We start from the raw sequence: 22,056 nt of genomic DNA, 5'->3' as shown, positions 1-22,056 counted from the left end.
TAAAGTGTTTATGGGTCTCTTACCATGTTATACAAGCCCTTAAAATGAGAAAAGAAAGGCATATCTTATCTCATTTATTTAATAAATGCTCTTAAGTGAGCATTATGACTTTCTACAGCTCAGTTACTAATACAATACGCGTATAATTGTACTATTGTGGCAGGGGAAGTAGTACTCTAGTAGAGCACTACAAGAAATTCCACAAAGGGAAAAGAGTTACTAACCCCAATAGCAAAATATATATTTACATACATACATGCATACATACATATATAAAGTATTACTACTATCTCTTTGATCTACTATTCAATATGTAAATCTAAATAATACATTTATAAGAAGTGAAGCATCAGTAATATTTTAAAAACTGAAATTAAAAAAAAAAGAGACTCATAGATACAGGGAACAAACTGATGGTTTCCAGAGGGGAGGAGGGTGGAGGGATGGAAGGAAAGGGTGAAAGCGAGTAAGTACAAACTTCCAGTTATAAAATAAATAAGCCACGGGATGTAATGTACAGCCTAGGGAAAATAATAATATTGTAATAGCTTTGTATTGTGACAGATGGTTACTACACTTATTGTGGTGATCACATCATAAGGTATATAAATGTTGAATCACTATGTTGTACACCTGACACTAATATAATATTGTATGCCAACTATATTTGAATAAAAAATAAATTTAAAAAAAGAACTGAAATAACAATTGATGTCCAAGGTTTAAGTCACTTTACATTACAATGATTCTACCAATCACACAACATAACTATTGGGTTCTGTCTCAAGTATCCTCTCTATTCAAAACAACATGCCACTGTTCCTCTTATATACCATATTTAGTAACTATTTAGACTCTAGAGAGTTTAGTGCAAAATCATACATTTAGTGAGTGACTCTCTAACTAGACTTGTCAAGGGGAAGACTCATGAATGGCTCAGCAATGCATCTCCAGCATCTGGCTTAGTGCCCAGAATGTTGTAGGTGCTCAGTAAAATCTTTATTAAACTGAACTAAAACTAGACCACAAAGATGAATAACTATTTAGACCCTGATTCTGTGGGTGATGACTCTCTGAGACTGAGATATAAGGAAACCTTCACCATGTTTAGTATTTAACATTAGCCATACTCTGCAAATCTGACAATAGTGGATATTGGGCTTTAGTGGTAATATATTTAAATGATCAATTTAGTATTTTTAAATGTCTCTAAGAAGGAAAATTACTGAACTTTTGAAGTAGCACAGAAAAATGTTTATATATTCATTTAGTATCTACATATACCATAATGTCAAGACATCTTATAAATAAAAGTTATTCAAAGTTTGGCATTATCTCCAATGTGATTTAAAAATATGAAAAATAGATCAGGAACTAGAATCCCCAATGATCAGGCTAAATAAACAGTGAGAAAATCTTCTATAATTGTGGGCAAATGATGACACCATGTTATTTTTCATCTTTGATATAAAAATGTCCTCTAATCATAACCTCTGATAAATAAGATATGTGAGTTTGTAACATGTAGTATCATTGTCAGTAAAAAATTTTACAAGTTCCAAAAGGAAAAAAAATGTAGACAAAACAAATAATATCTAAGAACTCACTCTTTTGTATTAGGAAAATTGATAGATGTTCCTACTAACCTTCTCCCTAACCAAATATCTTGAGTGGAATAATCCAAGTTTAATGCTTAATAAATTAATTTGGTTGTAAATGAAAGATCAATGAACTGTGTTATTGCTTAACCATGGTAAGATATTCATAGGCTTGTATCATGGTCATATGTGGATATGATTTTGTATGACATATATTACATAATAAAAATGTTTTAAGTAAAAGATGAACCTTGCGAGCAGTGTCTGATGGTATTTTATTTAAATGATAAATTATTAAATGTTCACTCCCCATGGAAGCTTCTTAAGGAAAAGTTAAAACTTTGAATATGTTTTATGGAAAGAGACTGACTTACTACAAATCATTACATAACCTCCACCTAACAGTCTTCCTGGTCATTTTCATATGGACCAAACATTCACTCTGAGCTCAGTAACTACTTGTTTCCTCCACATTTTGGGAACTTGATATTTCCCACAAAGTTTGGTAACAGTGTCTTAAAGTTGAAACAACAAAAGAACTTTGCATTAATAAAGAGAGTTTAGAGTTGTAGTCAAATTTGGAGGGAATAAACTCCCATTTTTCCTTATACTAAAAGTCTTTTCATATTCATGTGTCTAAGTTCGATAAAGTCTCCTACTTTGGGGAAAAAAATATAATGTTCTGCAGTGTCATTTTGCATACGAAAGCCTGCCAAAAAATTCAGTGAAAATATTCAATTTGAAACTTTAAAAAGAAGTGTATTCTATTTCCACTATTCTGGGTGCTGAGCGACGTTAAGAGGGTCAATGACAAACTAAACGGTTTCTAAGCTCAGTGTCTCTGAAAGCTGAAAAACTGTAACGTATGAAGAACTAGAGAAACTACAGATGGGAAGCCTCAAAAAGAAAAGGCTTGGGGCAGGGGTGGGCATGGTAATTTTTTCAGATTTAGCACTGGGCCTGGTCAGAGTAGATAATCAGTATATGCTTGTTGAACGAACGAACAAATGAATGAATGAATGAACACATAGAGGAGAAGCAGTAGTGTAGAAGTGGGAAACAGTATTCCATGTTCCTCACAGAGCAGTTGATAACAGAAAGCAGGACTTACTTATCTTTGTATTCCTGGTATTTGATACCATGCCTGGTACACAGATGGTACTCAATTAATACCTAACTGGCATTTGGTTCATTATATTTAAAGCAGTCCAATAGTCCAATAGAACAGGCTGTGTGACAAATAGTGAGCTCCCATTTCCTCAATACACATCTACTATAGGCCCAACCAAGCAATGGAGGGAGCCTGAGGCTAGATGACCACCAGCCAAGAAGTTGAAAAAAGACTTAGTCTCTCTCAGCACCTCAAAGATCCCTTTCAGCATTCAAACATCAGGATCCTATCTTACACTTTTAAGCAAGTGAGCCTGATAAAGCCTGATAAACCTCACATTTTTCAGCCTTGTATTAGGACCCCCAAATGATTATCGGGACGTTAGAGGTGACAATGCCCCCAGCAAGGGGAAGAATTCCCAGTCTGAGAAGTACAAACTGTAATTGGCATAATTAACAGCTCAGACTTCCTTCTAGCCAGCCTCTTCTTCGGGGTTCTGGTGTCCCCAGTGCTTACAGAATACTCTCAAGTCAGTATGCTGCACTGCCTTAGTCTCCTTGCACATCCTCATAGGAAAACAGATAGCACATCAAAATGCTCCCACATGCACAGCACAGATGCATATTTGTATGTCTCGTAGACAGTATTTTTCCAATGTTAGTCACAATGCATTAGTGGGCCATTAAGTTATCTTAGTGACTCAACATAGATTTTTTTCATCAATAGAATGAAATGGAAAAGATGGAAATTTTCAGAATGCTTCATATACATAGGTGTACGCTGTCTCATGAAGTCTGTTATAAGTATGTAGATGTTGTTATAGATACAGTATCGAACATGTAAACTGAATTTGTTACTGTGGGTTGAAGTCGAATAAGTTTGCAAGGCTCTGCTATAAAAAATCAGGAAGGCAATGATAGTTAAGAGTAAGGACGTTAGCATCAGACTTAGTTTGATTTACAATCCTGCCATTTATGTGCTCAATAATCGTGGGCATGTTGCTTACCCCTATGTGCTTGCTTCCTCATCTGTGAATCAGGGAGGCTACACAATACAGTGCCTGTTATCCAATAAAAGCTCAATAAAGGACAATTTCAAACAGTGTCCTGTGAGGGACATCCAACTCTATGGGGCAGACCTGGTTGCTGCAGGTCGCATGACATGCAGACCTGTAAAGAGGAACCACAGGATGCACTGAGAAAGGAGTCTCCCTTACCCCCACAGCATGGTGTTTGGCTCTTGAATACCTGTGTTAGAGTCTTACAATTACAGAAATAGCAGACAGCAAAACGTTTTAATGTTGGACTAAAACACAGGGGATTTCTTTCTCAAAATAGGGCTCAGCCCTGAGGAAACCGTTTTCTGAAGCTGCTGGCCAGCAACAGCACAGGAACATCATCCCCGCATCTCGGGCCAACACGCAAGCCCCAGCACTGCTGCCATAGTTCAGGCAGAGGATTCTGGGCAAGGGACAGAGTTCTTCACTATCCCTACAGACCCGAGATTTCCAAGGAGCTCAGCTCTCACCAGCCCACCCCTTCTTCTTCACAGGGCAGCCAGTCAGTAGCATCTACATCAGGGACATTGCCACTGGAACTAAGGCCTCCTGCCATCCCTGTCCATCTCCATGGGAAAGGAAAGATTAGCAAAGGATTGAGCCTAGAAAATGAGACAGTACCCCAGAACAGGGGAAAACAGACACATGCGAGGAGCCAGGGAGAAAAACCCCCAATGCAGGCAAGAAATGGAGGAAAGCAGTGACAAGAAGAGAGGCAAAGAAAAGGAAACTCGGGGATGGGGGTGGGGAATAAACAAAAAGGCCAAAGGACAAAGAGGAAGATTTTTTTAAAGAAAACGAACAAATAAGTATAAAACAAAAAGGATAAAAAAGAAGTAATGGAAAAAACTATTAGGACAAGACACCATCCTTAATTCCACGCTGCTTTGTGTACTGTTCCTTCAGAAGAAGTGCCCAGGCAGGGAAGGGAGAAAGGAAACAGGGGTCCTCTGAATTCCAATGTACTTCCCCTCCTCGTGAGTCTGGTCCTCAGCCTGACTTCCATCAAAGAAACTCAGGACACAGACTCAGGGGGCTTTGGAGAAAGAGGCTTCAAGAAACACAGATTCCAGCTGAGCTGGAGATAAGCATACCCCATCATGCCCTCCACTGTCAGGTGCCGTCTCATGTCTTCCCAGCCCTGAGCCCCTCCCCGAGAAATATGGCTTCAGCTGCCCAACAATTGCTATCCATCAGACTCTGGTGTCTTGTCTTTCTCAGAGAGTCCCGTTTCCTCACTGCCATATGTTCCACCTTGCATCAGACACATTTGAGGATATTCAGGTATTTTTCTGGTGGCCTATGGGGCTCAACTCCATTTTTGCATTCCAGAGAACTCTGGGAACAAGAACAGAGGCCTATAACATCTCTTGACCTGGCCTCATGGGAATGACTTGGCTTATTTGCCTGTCTTCCAGTGTTGCCCCCTCCCCTTGAGGGCTAGGAGAGGGTTTGGCCTGGCTCTCTCTCCCTCTCTGGGCTACTTCTGTCTTCTCAAACCTCGGAATCACACAGAGGCAAAACAAGTGCTTGGAGAAAATGACCTAACACAGTCCCTAATTATTTGTGAGGGGCTCAGCCCTGGACCAAGGGGGCAGCCTGACCTCGTATCCCTCCCACCTCTCACTCCAAAGTGTGAAGGCTTGAACATATCATGTCATTTCAGCTAAAATGAGCAGGAGCTAAGCTTATTATCATTTCTCAACACAAGCTCTTGCAGCAAACCTGCAGGGATTGCTCTTGAGGGTGAAAAAGGAGAGAAGTGAGAACTTCACAGGGAAGAAACCACCAGTCTCGGAAAATCTCCAGACTGTGAGACCCCATGGGCCTCCCCAGCTCCTTGGGGAGGAGCAAAGGGTCTTAACAGGCAGGCATTCTGTGTTGAAACCCCAGTGTCTGGGGACCAGACAGAGAGTGGACGAAAGGGGAGGAAAGCCTCCACTTGGTCAGGCAGGGTCAGAAGGAGATGAGGTGCAGAGCTAAGGCCTCTGCTGGGCCTCAGGCCTGCAATCTGGGCCCAGAGCAACTCCTTGCTATGCTGTACCTACTTGCTGCCACGTTCACTCCCCAAAACCTGAGATTTTCCCCTTAAAATAGAGATTGGGGATGTGGGAATCAGTCTGACCAGTCAGCCTGGCTCAGGTGGTCATGAAGTGCAGCCTAAGTTACTCAGGGCTCCTGAAGCTGCTTTTGAGGCAGAAATACAGAGCATCTTTGAGCACTCCTGCTCTGTCTGTGGGAAGGTGGGCAAAATGCTCAAAATAGAATAAAAGCAAGGGTCAGGACCCAAAGGGGTCTCACTCCCTGTTTCTCTGGACTCTCTGTGGGGTGCCTGTGTGCAGGATTTCTGCAGAAGATAGTCCATTTTGTTAAGCCTTTGAATATTCAAATTGAAAGTACCGCGCAATCATTGATTGTCAAATCATGGGTTTCTAGAGGTTTTAAATACTTGGCATGAGGGGGAAAAAACTCAAACCTATACCCGAAGGTATAAAACATTAATTCTGTTTGTCTCCTGCTCCAGGAACCTGGGTGCAGCTGGATGCTTTGTGAAACTTTAAAAATGTTGCATCTCTGCTTCTCTCCTTGCACAGGAGCTCTCCTAGGCACTGAGTCCCTGCAGCTGCAGCATCCAGCCACGGACCCAGCTTCTGCTGACCACCATGTCGGGTAACTCGGCTGCTTCTCCTGGGGTAGGGTCACGCGGGCCAGGGGCGTTTTGATCTGGGTGTATTTCCACATCTTTTCCTGCACAGAACAGAGAGGCACAAAGTCAGAGCATGCAAGGATATGCCGGGGATCGTGTGAGAGGGCACGGGCCACACTGTGGCCGCTCCCACTCGGCGTCTGCTCCCGAGAGCAGAGGTCCAGTGGCGGAGTTGGCCGCTGCGGACGTCCGCGTACCCCGGCCCACCACCCGCCCTCCCACTTTGCCACAGCTGTGACCCTGGGACTTCGCAGCGCGGATTCTGCGCACCCAGAAGCGGCGGCGGGGGGAGCTAGAGGCTCACGGTGAGCCCGGGACGCGAGCAGGGCGCGCGGGGCGCACAGAGCTAAGCTGTGGCGGTCCCCGTGCCGACCCCGAGCTGCCCCCGCAGCCCGCGGAGCCGCGAACCCGGCGAGGAAAGCGGGGGGAGAGAATGGACCGCGCAGAGGGCGCGGCGCCCAGGCCCTGCGGGCCGAGCACGGGATTCCCTGCGTCTGGGAGACAAATAGAGCATCCTCCGTTCCTGGGGAGACCCCTAGCTCCTGGGTTCTGGCCTGGGGGCTCCCTGCTGTCCAGCTGCGGTCTCCGCAGTGACCAGGCGAGGCGCTGGCGGCCTGGCACAGTCGCCAGGCACATAGGCTGGTCGCACGGCCGCCACAAGGCGCGGCGCCCGGCCCCTCCCCGCGCGATTCACCCGGCGCTCACTCCAAGGTCGAGGTCAGAGTTGGAGTCGCACTGGGCTCCTGCGGCCACCCCCGACCGCGAAAGCTCGCCGGGCGGGACCCGGTGTGATCTTAACAGCCCGACCTACTCACTGCGGCTCAGCGGGGCCCACTGGGCCGCGTCTGTCCCGCTCCCGGCACGCTGAGGCTCCCTCCCCGCCGACCCTCCGGCGAGCGCTCGGCTGCCCTCCTCGCCAGCCGGGACTGTCCGGCTCGGCCCTGCCGGCCCGGAGGGCGGCCCTTCCGGAGGGCGGCCTCCCAGCCGAGTGCGCGATCCTCGGGAGACCCACACGGCTTTCCCGGAACTCGCGCCGCGCCGACCTAGGAGCCTCTGTGCGCCGCTGAGAAATGCCTGCACCAGAAAGGGAGGGGGTGGGGAGAGACGGGAGGAAGGGGAGAACGGGAGCGGGGCCTACGGAGGGAGGAGGAAAAGAGAGAGAGCAGGAAAGGCGGAGGAAGGGGGCCAGGGAGGGAAGTCTGAAGAAAAAGATCGACGGGAAGGAAGGAGGGAGTTCTTCGGGTCTGGGCCTTTTACTGGGGTCAGTCTGGCAGATCCCTCACCGGCCCAAGTATACAGCTCGCCCAACCCCACAGCTTGCCCCAGGGCTGGCTTCCAGACCAAGGGCAGGTAAAGGTCGGAGCCTCCCGAGAAGCTACACCTGGCCTGGTGGAAAAGGAAGGGACTCAGACCTTGCGTGGGAGCATCACGGTGGGGTGGGCTAGGTCGGCTGCTACAGATCAGAGAGTGCCCTTGCTCCAAGCCCCCACCCCCGCCCCTCCCCAGGCCCATAATACCCTGTCCAAGGCCGTCGGGCTGGGCCCAGATATCCCCAACTTAGTCAGCCAAGGTGGCAAGCTCCCCTGGACTGGTCTCCACATTCCTGAGCAGAAAAACCCGTGTGCTATTGGTCTAGGCATAGGACCCAGCCTGGGGTGGGTGCTCACACAGGTTTCCATATGTTCTGATTCCCACTGAGTAGCTGCAACATGCCCAGCTTCTCTTCACGCCTTCAAGTTTGATAAATTTGAATTTCTTTCCCACTTGTCTTTTAGCATTTTCTCTGTGTTCTCCAAACCTAGAAACCTGGCCTTAGATGCCATGGTCTATAAAGAGGACTCCCCTGACACCCCAGCCTGACACCCAAACTTCACATTTGACCACTGACTCACTCGGTTGCCTTTCCCCAGAAAAACCAAAGGTGTATCAAGGTGTCCGGGTGAAGATCACGGTGAAGGAGCTGCTGCAGCAGAGAAGGGCTCACCAGGCAGCCTCGGGGGGAACCGTAAGCATAAACCCTTCACTTACTCCCAACTCCTATACGGCCTCATTCAACCCTGCATCTGGGGAGGGGTAGAGGCTACCCTGGGCCCCAGTCACTAACCCCAGACCTGGCCTTCCTCGGGTGTTCCTATAACTTCAGTGCCCAGCTTCATCCCAGTTCACCACAGGAAGCCACAAAGAACAGCTGCGGCATGTTGTGGGGCTCAGGATTTGGGGGAATCCCATCCTTCACTGATCCTAGTTGAGTATGAAGGGCTTGTTGATCCTGTGCAGGGAGAGGAGCAGCCAGCAGGTAAGTAGGTTGTCATTCTGTTAGGAAGACAGTGTTTGTGCCCTCACATATGCAAAGAAAATCTCTCCCAGAAACTCACTTCATTTCAGGAAGCCCTTCAAAAATAGAATCTCTGTGAAACAGCACCCCTTCCTTCCTCATTCTTCTGGAATAAATGCCTTTGAGGTCATTTATCTATAAATCGCCAGTTACTAAAAGTTCCCAATGGAAAGGGGCCATGTCTGCAGAGGAGACAGCTTGGAATATAAAACCACATCCTTAAGCTATAATGAAGCCTCAAGTAGTTCCAGACTAACACAAGATTGACCTGGGCTGTCATAAGTGTTCCCTGCCACTTATATGTGTCCTAAACCATAGTGCTACTAAGAGCTCTCAGGGTAACAGCAGAATCAAATAAACTAGGTCAGGTCATCCTCCAAGAGAGGGCAATTCATCACCAAAAGCCCTTGATCCTACAATTGCTTGTGGTTGGTTTGGGCGTGGATGTAGGATCTGATAGCTGGGGCCCACATTGCCAATGTCAGTTTTGGTCCTATCTCCAGCTTAGGGTTTTGTGCTGGTGCTGTTTGTGTGCAATACACGACCTCATAAAACGGGCCTTTGTGGGAAGAGGCAAATGATGTAAGGGTGGTGATCATAGGTTCTAGAGTGGACTGGATTCGAAGCTCAGCACCTCCATGGTGTATATCCTCTGAGCAAGTTACTGCGTGTCTCTTGCCTCAGTTTTCTCATCTTCAAACTGCAGATAATAAGATTCTGTGAGGGTTAAATGAGTTATTGCATATAAAGCACTTAGAATAGCACTTTCCACGTAGTAAGTGCTCAATTAATGTTAGTTATCATTATTATTTTTGAAAAGCAACTACAATAAAATTACGAACAAGGCTTGAAAGCCAGCTATCAATAATGTTCATCCACACCCTTTGCCCAGAGTTTAAAGTTCAGGTGTGAGCTTGCTGTGATATGGTACAAACAGCACAAATTTTACATTTGCTGGAGAGCTTAGTACCTCTATATGCAGAATTTCAGCTAACAATAAAACTTCCACTTGTAGAGGATTTTACAGTGGTTCTTTTAAAGCATTTTTGCACACTCATTATTTCATTTAGTTCTTATAATAACCAGGGGAAGTAAGTGAGGTCATGGTATGCCTCTATTACAGCTGAAGTTCAAAGTCTTGCAGTTATTGACAGTAGAGTTAAAAGTAGAACCAAGGTCTTATTCTTAATACAAAAAAATTCCCACCTATTGGCTCCCTAAATTCATCTTTCTGCAGATCCAGCTGTGCTGAGCAGGAGTCTGATAGCCTCAACCATCAACCCCTTCAATTCAGAGATAATTATAAAATTAATAAAACCAGGAACAAGGGAACTGGGAAATGCTTCTGGAGCAAAAATAAAATAAAATAATCATCAAGATGTTCATAACAAAATGTAATCTTTCATTATGGAGCTTTGGTACATGGTAGAATTCTGCTTCAGCTGCACCTGTAGAAGTCCCACTGGGCATGGCGATTTTATTGCTGTTGGCCTCTTACAGGTTGGTTTGGCCACTGTTCTCCTGTTAGCTAGCTGCAGGAAGAAAGGCAAGGGTTAAATATTTCACTTGTGTATCTGTTCCCTGGGGAGATTTTACTTATCTCAGTTTTTCTGAATTCCCCCCGAGAAATACAATAAAGCAGTACTGCTGAACCAGTGCCTTGCAGAGCAAAGCTTGCTCTCTACTTCGCTTCCTTGAATATTATATCTGCCTCTGCCTGGAGTAGCACACAGATGATTTAATTACAAGAGCCAGATGTAAAAATCCCTCCCTGGAAACCATCAGAAGGATCTGGGATTTCAGGAAAGCTGTGAAGGTATGCTCAGTAGGCAAGGATGGGAACACCAGGGGATAATGTATGCCCGCTTCTTGGTGTAGACTCTTCCAGTTTGACAGAGATGATCTCCAACTTGATCAATGGTTGAAAGACACCTCTAGGAAGCTTTACGCCAAGGAGAGAGTTAATTTTATCAAATATACAAAGCAGGAAGAAATTTATCTTAATTTATAAAGTCAAAGTAGTATCCACAATTTGAAATTTTAAGAAGCCAATTGTGAATGGAAGTTATAGATGGAGACAAATATCAGGGTCTCAAACAATGCCAGGAGAAATGTGTGCGTGTGTACATGCAGGATTTCTAAATTTGATTTAAAAAAAGAAACAGAAAACAAAAAAACTTATTTAGGCCAGGTCAATTTGCAAACAACCCTACATACACACACACACACACACACACACACACACACACACACACACAATTCTTTTACCTTTAGGATAAAGGGAAACTTGATAGTACTTATCAAAAGATATAATTGACCCTTTTTATAACCATTAAGTTTTTTAACAGCTTTGATGTGTTTTTTAAACTGTAGATTGTGGATTTTTGTGCTGTTTGAAATCTAAGAGAGGTGCCTTTCTTTGTATTTGTGGAGCAAAGTAGAAAGTGAACCCATGACTAGAAAGATAATATCAAGTAGGATATTGTAAACATACCTGAGGGAGATAAGGTGGGGAAGCAGACAAACAGACCATTCCGGGGGAGGAATGGGGTTAATGAGAACTCTACAATGAAGCAGAGTTTTTAAAACCCACTCCTTCCAAGTCCTATAGCTCAAGCTGCAGCCAAATATTTGCATGAAGAGCTGGTGAAGGATTCCAGCTTCCTGGTTCATGACATTACAGCATGGATCATTTTCAAAATTAACACCACCTCCTGTTTCAGCAGTGGCTGTGCAATCTCCCAGTGGCTCCATGTACGGGAGTAAGTATACCCTGTAACCCGAGAGAGCAATGTGGTGAGCTCAGATTCCCAGCACAGAATCAAAGACTGATGCTGGTCCCTTTAAACTTTAAAGCCACCACCTGAAACCTAAAGAAAATAATAATGATAAAAAATCTAAATTACTTGGTTAGTAATTTAACTCAATTTAACTAGAAGATACAAGTGCTTTACTTTAAATAGTTAGAAGGAACAATCTCATAAACTTCAAGTATTTAAATATAGTAGTAAAAAAAGTAACTTTTATAAAAATGAGTAACAAACATACAAAGAGTTGAAATATTTCCTGACCATTAACTAGAATATAGATAGGCTTCAACTCTATGACTAGAGCTTTAAGTAAATATTTTCTATTTTAATATTTCATAGCTAGTAAGAACATGTGAATATTTTGAGCTATCCACGATTAACAAAGTTAGGAATTGTGTCCTTCAGGGAAAACAAATTCCTAAGACTAAGCAGCCAGATACTATATGAAAATTTTGAAGAAAATGATTGACTTGGTCACAGAAGTTAAGATTAAATCAATGTAAGTCCTTATTAATTTTAAATTAAATAGTTTAATATGCTCTTTACTGGATTGGTTTTTTTTAATTGTTACATTTCTCTAATGTAAAAATCGTTTAAATTAAATTTTTCTCAAAATCAATAGCTTTTAAAATTGAAGTGGGAGGATCTGATACTGGAAAAAAAATCCCCAAGCAAACCTAAAAACTGAATCTAAATAAAATACAACATTGGTTGTATTTAACGACAGCAGCTGTTTTTAGAAGAAAGAATCTGGCTTACCTTAAAGCAGAAGGCAACATAATTCACATCAAAATGTCTTAGCTTTCCCTATATAGAACTTTGATTTCGCTTTGTTTTATGGTCGTATTCTTGTTTTGGCAGCTGTCCGGAGAGAATAGTATCCACCGTCCAGATCCAGTCACAGCATCTTCTGCAGGTCAGTACAGCCAGCATTATAATTCCCTCAAAAACTCTTTCAAAAGTCCATCTCGAAAGTCTTTCAATGCTTGATTCAGGGGTTAAGATAGGCACCACCATTTAATTGCAATCCAACCAATCAGAAGGTGAAATAGGCACAGTGACTCCTGATGGAAGCCCCGCAAGGAAACAAAGTGCGAATGTTTTCTTCTTTCTAAACTGTCTGTTCTCTGCTGTCTCGTCTGTCCTGAGTTTGTTCTTCTCATTTATTCCAGTCCCTCATCTCCAAGTAACTAAACTAGACTCAAAGATCAGAATTGTTTTTAGAAACTTGTTATCATTTTTTAGTGCACCATTAGATGGAATAGAGGTCCTGGAATTATGCCTTTGCTTTTCTTCAGTCAGTTTCTAGCCGACAGGGGCTTCCCTCCTCTTCTTTTCTCTCTTCCCAGAAAGCAGTTCAAACAAGTGTAAGTTTTCTCAGCCCAATATGAATGACTCTATTACATAAACACTCCTACCTATGTCACTCAACAGCTAAGAGTTTAAAGAGGTTATATATAAGGAAACATGCTTTTATGGTAGCTCACCACTGAATGTTCCACTTTTACTTAACCTCAAAGGAACCTTGAGATTTACAAAACTCCAGTGTTCTGTCGTTCCTCTGATAAACACACTCTAAACTTATCTCCTTTGAGCATTTAAGGATAATAACCACAAATTGGGCCTATTAATACTAAAAAGGAAAAGGAGTCACATTTTCAGCATTGTTTTTGTTTGGTATTTAACAACGTATTTTAATGTCATTATCATATTAACATGTTCCCTAAGAAAGCATTTTTACTTTTTGTAATTTAGAACAAATAGTACTAATTTGTCCCCTACATTCCTGGTTTCTATTTTATAATTTGCATCGCCATTTATATTGTATCACTCCTCAAAATTTAAGTTGCTAAGTAAGTGTGAAAAGTTTAGTAATAACCCTAAATTAAGAGGATTACTTCACATGACATCAGAAGTTTTTCTAAAGGCGCAAACAATTCTGTAAGCTACTTCTGAGAGGTTTACTTAAACTGTCGTAGGGGCTAGATGTGGATGCTTTTTATGGTCCAAGAAAGTAGAGGCTTGAGCATTATTTGACTGTGACTGTTGGACACAGGTTGGATCACCATTCTTTCATTTTCGCCCTAGCCACATTCACAGCCAATTTCCACATTATTAACCAGATTCATTTCACTGGAACTTGAATTAGCTAAGGCAATGAAAAACAGGCAGATTGCCTGCCTGTTTACTTTGGTAGAACTTCTTAAGCTTCCTTTTCCCTTAGCCCTAGTAAATACTCAAATTATAAAATAGAAATTCATTGAAATCAATTAAGTGCAATTTTTAAACAACAAAAAAATCTTTTTCCTTTCTCTTCTAGGACTGTATTTTGAACCTGAATCTATTTCTTCCACGCCCAATTATTTTCAACCCCGAGAGTTTTCCAGTTGTGTTTCTTGTGAAGAAAACCCAAGCTGCCTTGACCAGATCTTGGATTCCTACCTTCAGACAGAGACACACCTGGACCCTTTGCTCAATTCCATGCAAAGTACTTCACACTGTTTCCCAGACAGCTTCCAGACTGCCCCTCTCTGCTTTAACCAGAGCCTGGTAATTTATCTCTGTTCTTAGCAAAACCTATTTATTGCTTACTATGGGGTAATAATGCTTTGTAAGAAAGTCTGCATCATCTCGTGAGAAATCATACAAACACTATCAACAAGGAAATCATCCAGGAAGGAAGCAGAGAACCATTTACAACTCTGGAGGTAAAAATAGCCACACATTTCCCAAGTCCTATGCCAAGTTGGTGTGGGGCAATAAAAAGGTTTCCTGGCAATATATACTTAATGTTTTTAAATTGTAAAGTTAAGACATCTACTAAATGGAAATCACTGATTTAAACAATGGCCCTTGGATTTGGGGATTGTTGAAAATGGAATTAAGGCTGTATCTACATAGTACCAAATGGTCATTCTGATAAGTGGGGTTTTTTGCTTTTGTTTTTTGGGTTTTTAATGCTCTTTTTCTTTTTCCTTTTTTATTTTTTATTTTTTTTTTAACATTCAATTGGCTCTACTAACTGGTTGTTTTGGTCTGGTTTAGTAGACACAAGAACTCATTTGAGTCTGAGATGGTCAGTAAAAATGAAGCCCTAATTCTTGAAAGAATTTGGATGGTCTGTTCTTGATGGACCTCAAATGTTTGAAAATGTATTATTTAAAATGGAGTAAGGTTTGCATTAGTAGATACTAGTTGTTTTAGATGTCTTTTAGATACTCATATCATTTTTTTAAACCTTAAAATAAGTGTTTTTAATGTAAATACTTTTTTCTTTTGGTTAGTCAAAAGTCTGTAGGTCTCAGACTACTTTTAAGGGAATAGGAAATTAACACCACAAAATGTGGACACAGAGCCCCCAGTCATCCAATTCCAATCCAGTTTGCAAGTTAGGCTTTCTCAGTAACAATTTTAGACCTACTTAAGAGAAAACAGAAAGTACCTTTCTCCTCGGGACAAGACTTTGGTGACTGTAAGAGTATGTTCGCATCTTGGAGTCTCCCAGACACTGGATCATTGAAGATCCTAGTCCTATCTGAGTATGTTCACCTTGTTCTCCATAGCCAAGGGTGTGGAGAAACATCCAAGGTGCCACCTGCAGCTTATATTGTGGCACACAGCAGGATTTGGTGTGCAGGTGACTTGAAACACAATGGGATTTTGTGGTTTAAGGACAAAGCATCCTCTAAAGTTTGGTTATAACAAAGAAAGCCAGTGAAGCAAGGCAATTAATTGTTGGGAAAGAAATACGTAAATATAGAATGTGGTATCATGAAATCAGACGATCATAAAATAAAATTACTTCTGCAGACTTGGGCTGGGTTGGGTGTTTTGTTGTGTTCTTTTTCTTTACCCCTAATGTTCTTAGTCAGAGTTAATAAATCCACTCTATTCAGTTCTCTTAATCCTATCTAAGTTATTAAGCTCTTTGTTCCTTGGTTTTCATTTTTCTAGACCCCAGGATCACCTTCAGATTCCTCCACTCTCTCTGGTTCCTTAGACTACAGTTACTTGCCGGCTCAGCTACCTTCGTATGCTCCGGAGAATTACAGTTCTCCCCCTTCTCTGGACATCAGAAACTGTGGCTATCCCTCAGAAGACTTCTCCTACCCTCACTTGCCCTCTCACGCCCAGTACGACTGCTTCTCCTCAGCCACCACCTCTGGCTGCTACTGTGCGTCCTGTGAGGCAGAACACTTGGACACCATCAGAGAATCCGAGTATTTTTCCTATCCCAGCACAGACTATGTGAACTTTGCTCCCTCAGCAGCAGCAACCAGTGATTTCTATATGAGAGAAACAAACTGTGACATCTGCTATAGTTCATAGGAGTTCATTAATGTGGAACATGGCATACGTGTATGTTTCTACCACGCCAAGTGACAACTCAAAATAGGCAACCTATGAACAAAATATCCCAGGCGCAGTTTACATGTCACAGTTTTCAATTTTCTGACGCTAACTTAGGCATTAAGATGAAGTCCTCAGACCCGTCCTTGTGCCATTCCTATTTTGTATGCTTACAGTTAAATTTTTTATAGGGAACATTCAATTGTTTTACTTCACTGTGTAACGAACAAATTCTAATTTTTTTACTAATAAATAGTTTTGTATTATTAAATGTTGGCTTATTTTTTTTAATTTTGAATAATGGTTTCCAATTTGTTTGAATAATATCAATTACTTCTGGAAATCACTAATTACTTTTCAGTAGTTTAATCTCATTCATGAATTTAAAATTATTTTAATGTGGCGAGGTGCCTTGGCTCCCATGAGGATGGAGGGTACACACACCTGTGATGGCAGAAAAGTGAAAGTCAGCCTCACCTTTAAATGAGGACATATGTATATCTTGGAGCAACATCACAGAAAGACATTAATGAATCATTAGTTTCTCGAATCTAACATTAGTCAATGAAATATTAATATGACCAAAAAGCACATCTTACCTACAGCAATATCAACCTGTAGATAATTCTTTTTTATTTCCAAAGTCTTGTTTTGTATACTTTCTGGGCAAATATTTAATCTTCTTTCTCCTGATGCCTGCTTTGCAGTTGAAGTTTTAGAATACATTGTTACCTTATATTTCTGAATGTCTGCTTTAGATCCTTAAAAATGCATTACTTGTATTTACAGATTGATTTATAGGATTGGCCATGTTATTTACAACTGAATTTCAGAATTTACTTCCTCTATTAATCTATTTGAACAAGCCCAACTTTTCAAGGTGAAGAGAGTTACTTAAGCTACCTATGCTAGACCATATTGTTAAATCCTGTTTGCTGAGGACACTGAGTAAGGCACAGGACTTAATCCCTGCAGTGAAGTCTGGGAGGCATTGTCCATGTCCCAAGGTTCAGCACAATGATAGCAATACTGGTACCACTGGCACTGGCCAGAGCTGCCATTTTCTGAGCCCTTCCTGTGCAAGAATTGTCTAAAGGTTTTCTCACACGTCATCTCATTTAATCTTCACAACAACATTGGTAGCAAAATGAGGAGTCTCAAGTTCAGCCACCTGCCCAAGGTCACCTTGCCAATAAGCACCCGAACTTGTATCTGAAGTACATCACAGATGTGCTTCTTTACTCACTCTCTGGTGAACAGTTTGATCCACTGTTTGTGAAAGACTGTTCAGGAACCTGTAAAATCATCCCCCATTAAACCCCAACTTCCTCTTACACACAAAGTTATGTTCTCATCACAACTAGTCAGAGCTCCCCAGAGGGGCTGCACTGTCCAGAGGCTACAAAGATACCAAGCATAAGAGCTTTCAGAGACCCCCACTTTGGGGACCAAGGCCAGTGACCGACTGCCACTTCAGTTGGCTTCTTTCTATTGGAGGCAGATATGCTTTCAAAATGACACTGCCTGATTGTCCCCTTCTTGGGGACTCCACTAAGGCTTGGGCAAACAGGACAAGTTGCAACCTGCTTCATGGGATAGATATGCCAGGAAAAGAGAACAATTACTGCCTTTCGGAAATGCCAACAAAACTAAATTTTTAATAGTTTCAAACTAAATTGAAACTGGCCTGTTGTCAACAAATACCCATTCACACAGCCCCTGCATACCTGCCACCCACCCCCAAGGGGCAAAAAGCAGACAACAAAAAGATGTCCAGTGGTTGGCACCAAAATATCCCTTTCCTAGATGCCTTTTTTTTTTTTTTGATCCCCCACTTGTATTGTCTGCCTTCTGAATCAGTTATCTTGTAGCTCTAAGAGAGAACATTTCTACCTCTTTGTTTCCTGTTCTTACTTCACATGTCCCTGAGTTTTTGCCTAAACTTAGTGTGGGAAAGATGTACAAAGGAATGGGCGTTAGCTAGATTAACTTTACCTGAAATTGGTCTTTACGATATTTCTTAAATTCGGACCAACAGCTCACCTGGCACACACTGAAGTCCATGCACGCTGCCCACCCAGTCTCTCAATCACTACGACGCATACAGAACAGCGCAGGGCCCCTACAGCAGCAGGTAAAACATCTGCCTGCAGCACTGGGACAACCTAGAATGCCTCTCATCAACATATACCTGGGAAGCTATAGAAAAGATAGGTGCCTGTGCCTCAGTGTGAGAAAGCCTACGTCAGTAAGTCTGGGGAGCGCCCAGGCATCTGCATTTTTTAAATGTACCTAAGTTGATTCTGATATAGATGGTCCTCTGTCTACATTTGAAAAACACTGACATATTCAATGTCCACATTGTTCACTTGTAGGACCTAGCAGCACAATAATAACAGCTTACATGAACTAAGCTCTTTCTATGGGCCAGTGCTGTGGGCCTTATCTCAGTTAATGCTCAAACAACCACAGAAAATAGATACTACTATTGTCCTCATTTTAATTGATGATGAAACTAAAGTTTGGAGAGATAAAATAACTTGCCCAAGATCATATAACCTACAAATCAGAGTGAGAGTTCTCCAATTCAGGCTGTCTGATGCCACAGTGTGAATGAACTTCCAGTAGCCTCAGTAAACTTTCTATGCGTTATACTTGCAGGAATTCGATCTTTTGCCTTAAAAGTCACATGGATATCTGTAGCCAGGTCCTTATACCACAGGGGCATTTAATAAGATTATCATGGAAGTTCAAATATATATATATATATATTCAGAACCATTAGAGAGATTAATAAAACAAAATAGTGTAAGTGCTTACCACATGCAAGATTAATTGTATGCCTTCAAAATACAGTCAAAGTTTAAAAAGGATGTGATTTCAAAAATTAAAACTTGGAGAATTTCAGTTAGGATGGGCATGGACTGATTTTCAAACACTTGGGAAATTTAAATTAGAGGTCAACCCTTGGAGGCTGAGAGAGATAAGATCAAAGAAAGTCGAAGGTAATAAACATTTGGAAACTATTACCTCAAGCAATGGCCCATCTTGGCAGCTGACCTAAGGCTGCAGGTGGACATCAAGAAGAAAGGTATAGATAAGCGTAGCTGAAATGATGGAGCTGGGGCGGGGGCAGGGAGATGGGAAGGAGATAGAGGTGGAGTGCTATCTTTTGATAAAAAAATGTTTTTAAAAATCATTATTCAGCCTAGAAAGACAAAGGCTAAAAAGAGAATCAAAGCCAATGAAAGTGTGAATAATGTAATTTAAAATAAACATGATTTACCATCATTTCTCAATCCTCAAAACCTAGGTCACCCCCAGTACAATTCCCAGCAGGGTTGCCCAGGAACATAATTAACCCTCACACTGCCTCTCTTCCTCTTACAGATAAAGGGATGACAATGTCTTCCCTAAAAATCAGGTTTGGTCAGGGGACATCGCAAAGACTTGGGGGCTGGATTATAGTGTGGCGGGGAGAGGGGGTGGAACATTCGGGGACAGGTGGCTCTGTGCTTTAATGGGCAGCGTAATTGGCCCCATTTCTTATGCTCCCATAGGCCTCTGAGTAAAATGTAGGGACTGAAGGATGGACAAATCTGAGAAGACACAGCTCTGCACGATAACAAAGCATCAAACTAATTGAGGACAGGAATCTGTCTAGAAAACAGTTTCTCTTACTTAATATGGATGGAGAACATGTGATTGGTCCTTGGGCAATGTGAAGAGAGTGTGTGTGTGTGTGTGTGTGTGTGTGTGTGTGTGTGTGTTCCATCCATTGCCACCTGGATAATCCAGAGGAAAGAGGAGACATCTGCCCTTTAGCCTGCCAAGATCGGACCTGGCATGCCAAAGATCTGAAGCCATCATCTCCCTTCCCCTTTGTACACTTCTTGGTTGAATAAGCTAGATTTTGAGAAGAGCTCTGCTGTGGGTTACTCCAATCCTAGGATAGCCCTGATGGGGGGATAGGGTGAATCCTAGGGTAAGATCAATTTAGGGGTAGGTGACACTTTCTGTAAAGGGGGGTAGGGTGAGAATCATGGTTGTGCAAAGAAGTTGACATTCTCTGAAAGGAGGGCTCATCAGGGGACATAAGATCTAGACTAAGAATTGGGATACATCCTCAAGTGGGCTCCCTGTGAGATGTTTGATTTGGGGGTGCTTTTCTTTTGGGATGCGAACACAGTCCCATTCAGTGTTATGTTTGAATTTTTCTCCTCCCACACTGTAACTTCTGTTGGTTAACCGTAACTGTGCAGGAAGTCTGGTTTCCCATAGAGCTCTGGGTAGAAGTACAGAGACTAAAATGAAGGGATTTTAAAGGGAAGCATGTCTGGCCCAGTTCACCCCTCTCTGCTTAGACATGTGTGGAGCTGGTAGCATTTATTGCAAGGACTTGTAGTCCCGGGCAAACAGGAAGTGATCTGCAGCCCGTGAGTGGTGGCCGAGCGGAGGCGAGAATCCTGGGGAAGGGCACTGATTGAGAAACTGCAGCTCCAAGATACAGCTAGAGGATAATGCTTGAAAGTGAAAGAGGCTGGAGCCCAGGTCACTCAAACAAGGGGTAACTTTAGGACAAATAAAAGAAAGTTTTTCTACAGAGGGTAATAAACTGAAAAAAAATATTACCCCTGCAAGTAGAACATTTAAATAGTTTCAAGAAGGGTTAAGATTAATTTGACTGATAATATTTTAGGGCTGGAAAGGGACCCAGAGATCATCTAGTTCAGTGGTTCTAAACCCTGGCTGCACATTACAATCACCTGAGGAGGTTTTAAAAAACATCGACGTCCAAGCCCAAATCAATGAATCACAATCTCTAGGGTGATTTGGGCATTAGAATTTTTTTTAACTCTTTATTTTAAAATTATAGTAAGTTGCAAAAGTAATACATAGAGTCCTATGTACCCTTCACCCAGCTTCCGTCAGTGGTGACTGACATCTTAAATAACTATAGTACAATATCAAAATCAGAAGTTGACACTGGGACAATGCTGTCTACTAGGCTACAGATTTGATTCCGTTTTCACCATTTTTTTACATGCGTGCATTTATGTGTTATCGGTGTGTGGGGGTTCTATGAAATAAGCATGAGTATTTTTTTTAAATCCCCTGAAGATCCTAATGTTCTCATCCCAGAGATGACAACTGGTGTTTCAGTCCCACCAACCTGCATTCCACGGGTGAGGAAATTGAGTCCAGAGTAGCAAAGTGACTTGTCCCAGGACACCACCATGTTTCAGTAGGGAAGGCAGTGATGTCTTAGTCCAGTGTCCTTTATTGTTCATAAAGTTGTTACAGGGCAACAATGTGCTATTGAAAACGAGCTGATTGTCTAAGGGTTGAAGCAAGAGGTAGAAGAGTTATATGCCTAATTTTTGAAGTTGTCTTAAGAGACAAACACAAAAAGACTTTGGTTTCCAAACTGTATTCCAATATAGGTCACTGCAATACATTTTTTTTAAATTTGCAGAAAGCACGGGCCCTGGCCAATAATAGACATCCTCCTGTGTTCATTATTATTATCAGACATTTCGGGCCTAGATGGGCCACAAGTCTGGCATCATGTAAACATTCTCATGTTCTTGTGCTTTCTGTGTGGCTCCTTTTACTTACTTCACTTTCAGTGGCTGGGAAAATGTGGTCAGACTCGTTAATATGAGTGTTCTCCCCAGGGAATGTTCCTCCCGTCTCCACTTGAAACATTGAACCAGGGTGGTGGGTGAGCTCACTTACTTTCTGTGGGGCTTGTGTCTTCATTTTATGTGCTTTGGGCCCGAATAAGCCACAGAAACATTTTTTTTCCCTTCTACAGTACCCTGCTTCTACACAGTGAATCTCCAACCGCTCTCTCTGTGAAACACGGTACACCCAGGAGAATGCATGGAAAATGGCCCCTGCGTAAGTAAGATGGTGCCACACTAAGCCCGTCTCAGCCTCAGCGCCTCACCTGTCTTTTTGCACACCACCCGTTACCCGAAACAGAGAAACACAGCAAGGACTTCCATGTAAACTTCAACTGGAGTCTGGGCCCAGGAAAGCTGCAGTGAATTGAGGGTCTCCAAGACGGCTGTAGCAGATTAGA

At 42.4% G+C, this 22,056-nt stretch overlaps 2 protein-coding genes and 1 long non-coding RNA gene across 4 annotated transcripts; 1 reads left to right on the top strand and 2 right to left on the bottom strand.

The window, feature by feature from the left end:
- Positions 1-59: 59 nt before the first annotated feature.
- On the bottom strand, positions 60-8,074 carry LOC148755794 (uncharacterized). The gene is made up of 3 exons (XM_088789873.1): positions 7,991-8,074; positions 7,289-7,607; positions 60-6,514 (listed from the first exon to the last, which is right to left on the bottom strand). Exons 1-3 carry the CDS (start codon positions 8,072-8,074, stop codon positions 6,369-6,371), a joined length of 549 nt encoding a protein of 182 aa, XP_088645999.1. The 3' UTR covers positions 60-6,368.
- POU2AF3 (POU class 2 homeobox associating factor 3) lies at positions 7,916-16,239 on the top strand. 2 transcript variants are annotated; one of them, XM_088791466.1, is made up of 5 exons: positions 7,916-8,478; positions 11,532-11,570; positions 12,480-12,534; positions 13,939-14,168; positions 15,573-16,239. In XM_088791466.1, the coding sequence occupies exons 1-5, from the start codon at positions 8,290-8,292 to the stop codon at positions 15,945-15,947; spliced, it is 888 nt and encodes a 295-aa protein (XP_088647592.1). In that variant the 5' UTR covers positions 7,916-8,289; the 3' UTR covers positions 15,948-16,239. The 2 variants fall into 2 exon arrangements, with proteins under 2 accessions (XP_088647592.1, XP_019570861.3); XM_019715302.3 differs by lacking the exon at positions 11,532-11,570.
- LOC141572187 (uncharacterized) lies at positions 10,190-13,576 on the bottom strand. Its single transcript, XR_012497398.2, has 3 exons — positions 12,378-13,576; positions 11,303-11,581; positions 10,190-10,340 (listed from the first exon to the last, which is right to left on the bottom strand). It is a non-coding gene; the product is annotated as an uncharacterized LOC141572187 (long non-coding RNA).
- Positions 16,240-22,056: the final 5,817 nt, after the last annotated feature.

This window comes from Rhinolophus sinicus, chromosome 14 (genome assembly GCF_057876585.1).
Source record: "Rhinolophus sinicus isolate RSI-liver-muscle chromosome 14, RSI-T2T, whole genome shotgun sequence".
In the NCBI taxonomy this organism is placed as follows: Eukaryota; Metazoa; Chordata; class Mammalia; order Chiroptera; family Rhinolophidae; genus Rhinolophus; species Rhinolophus sinicus.
The sequence above is the reverse complement of the archived record's forward strand: the minus strand, read 5'-3'. Positions and strand labels throughout refer to the sequence as shown.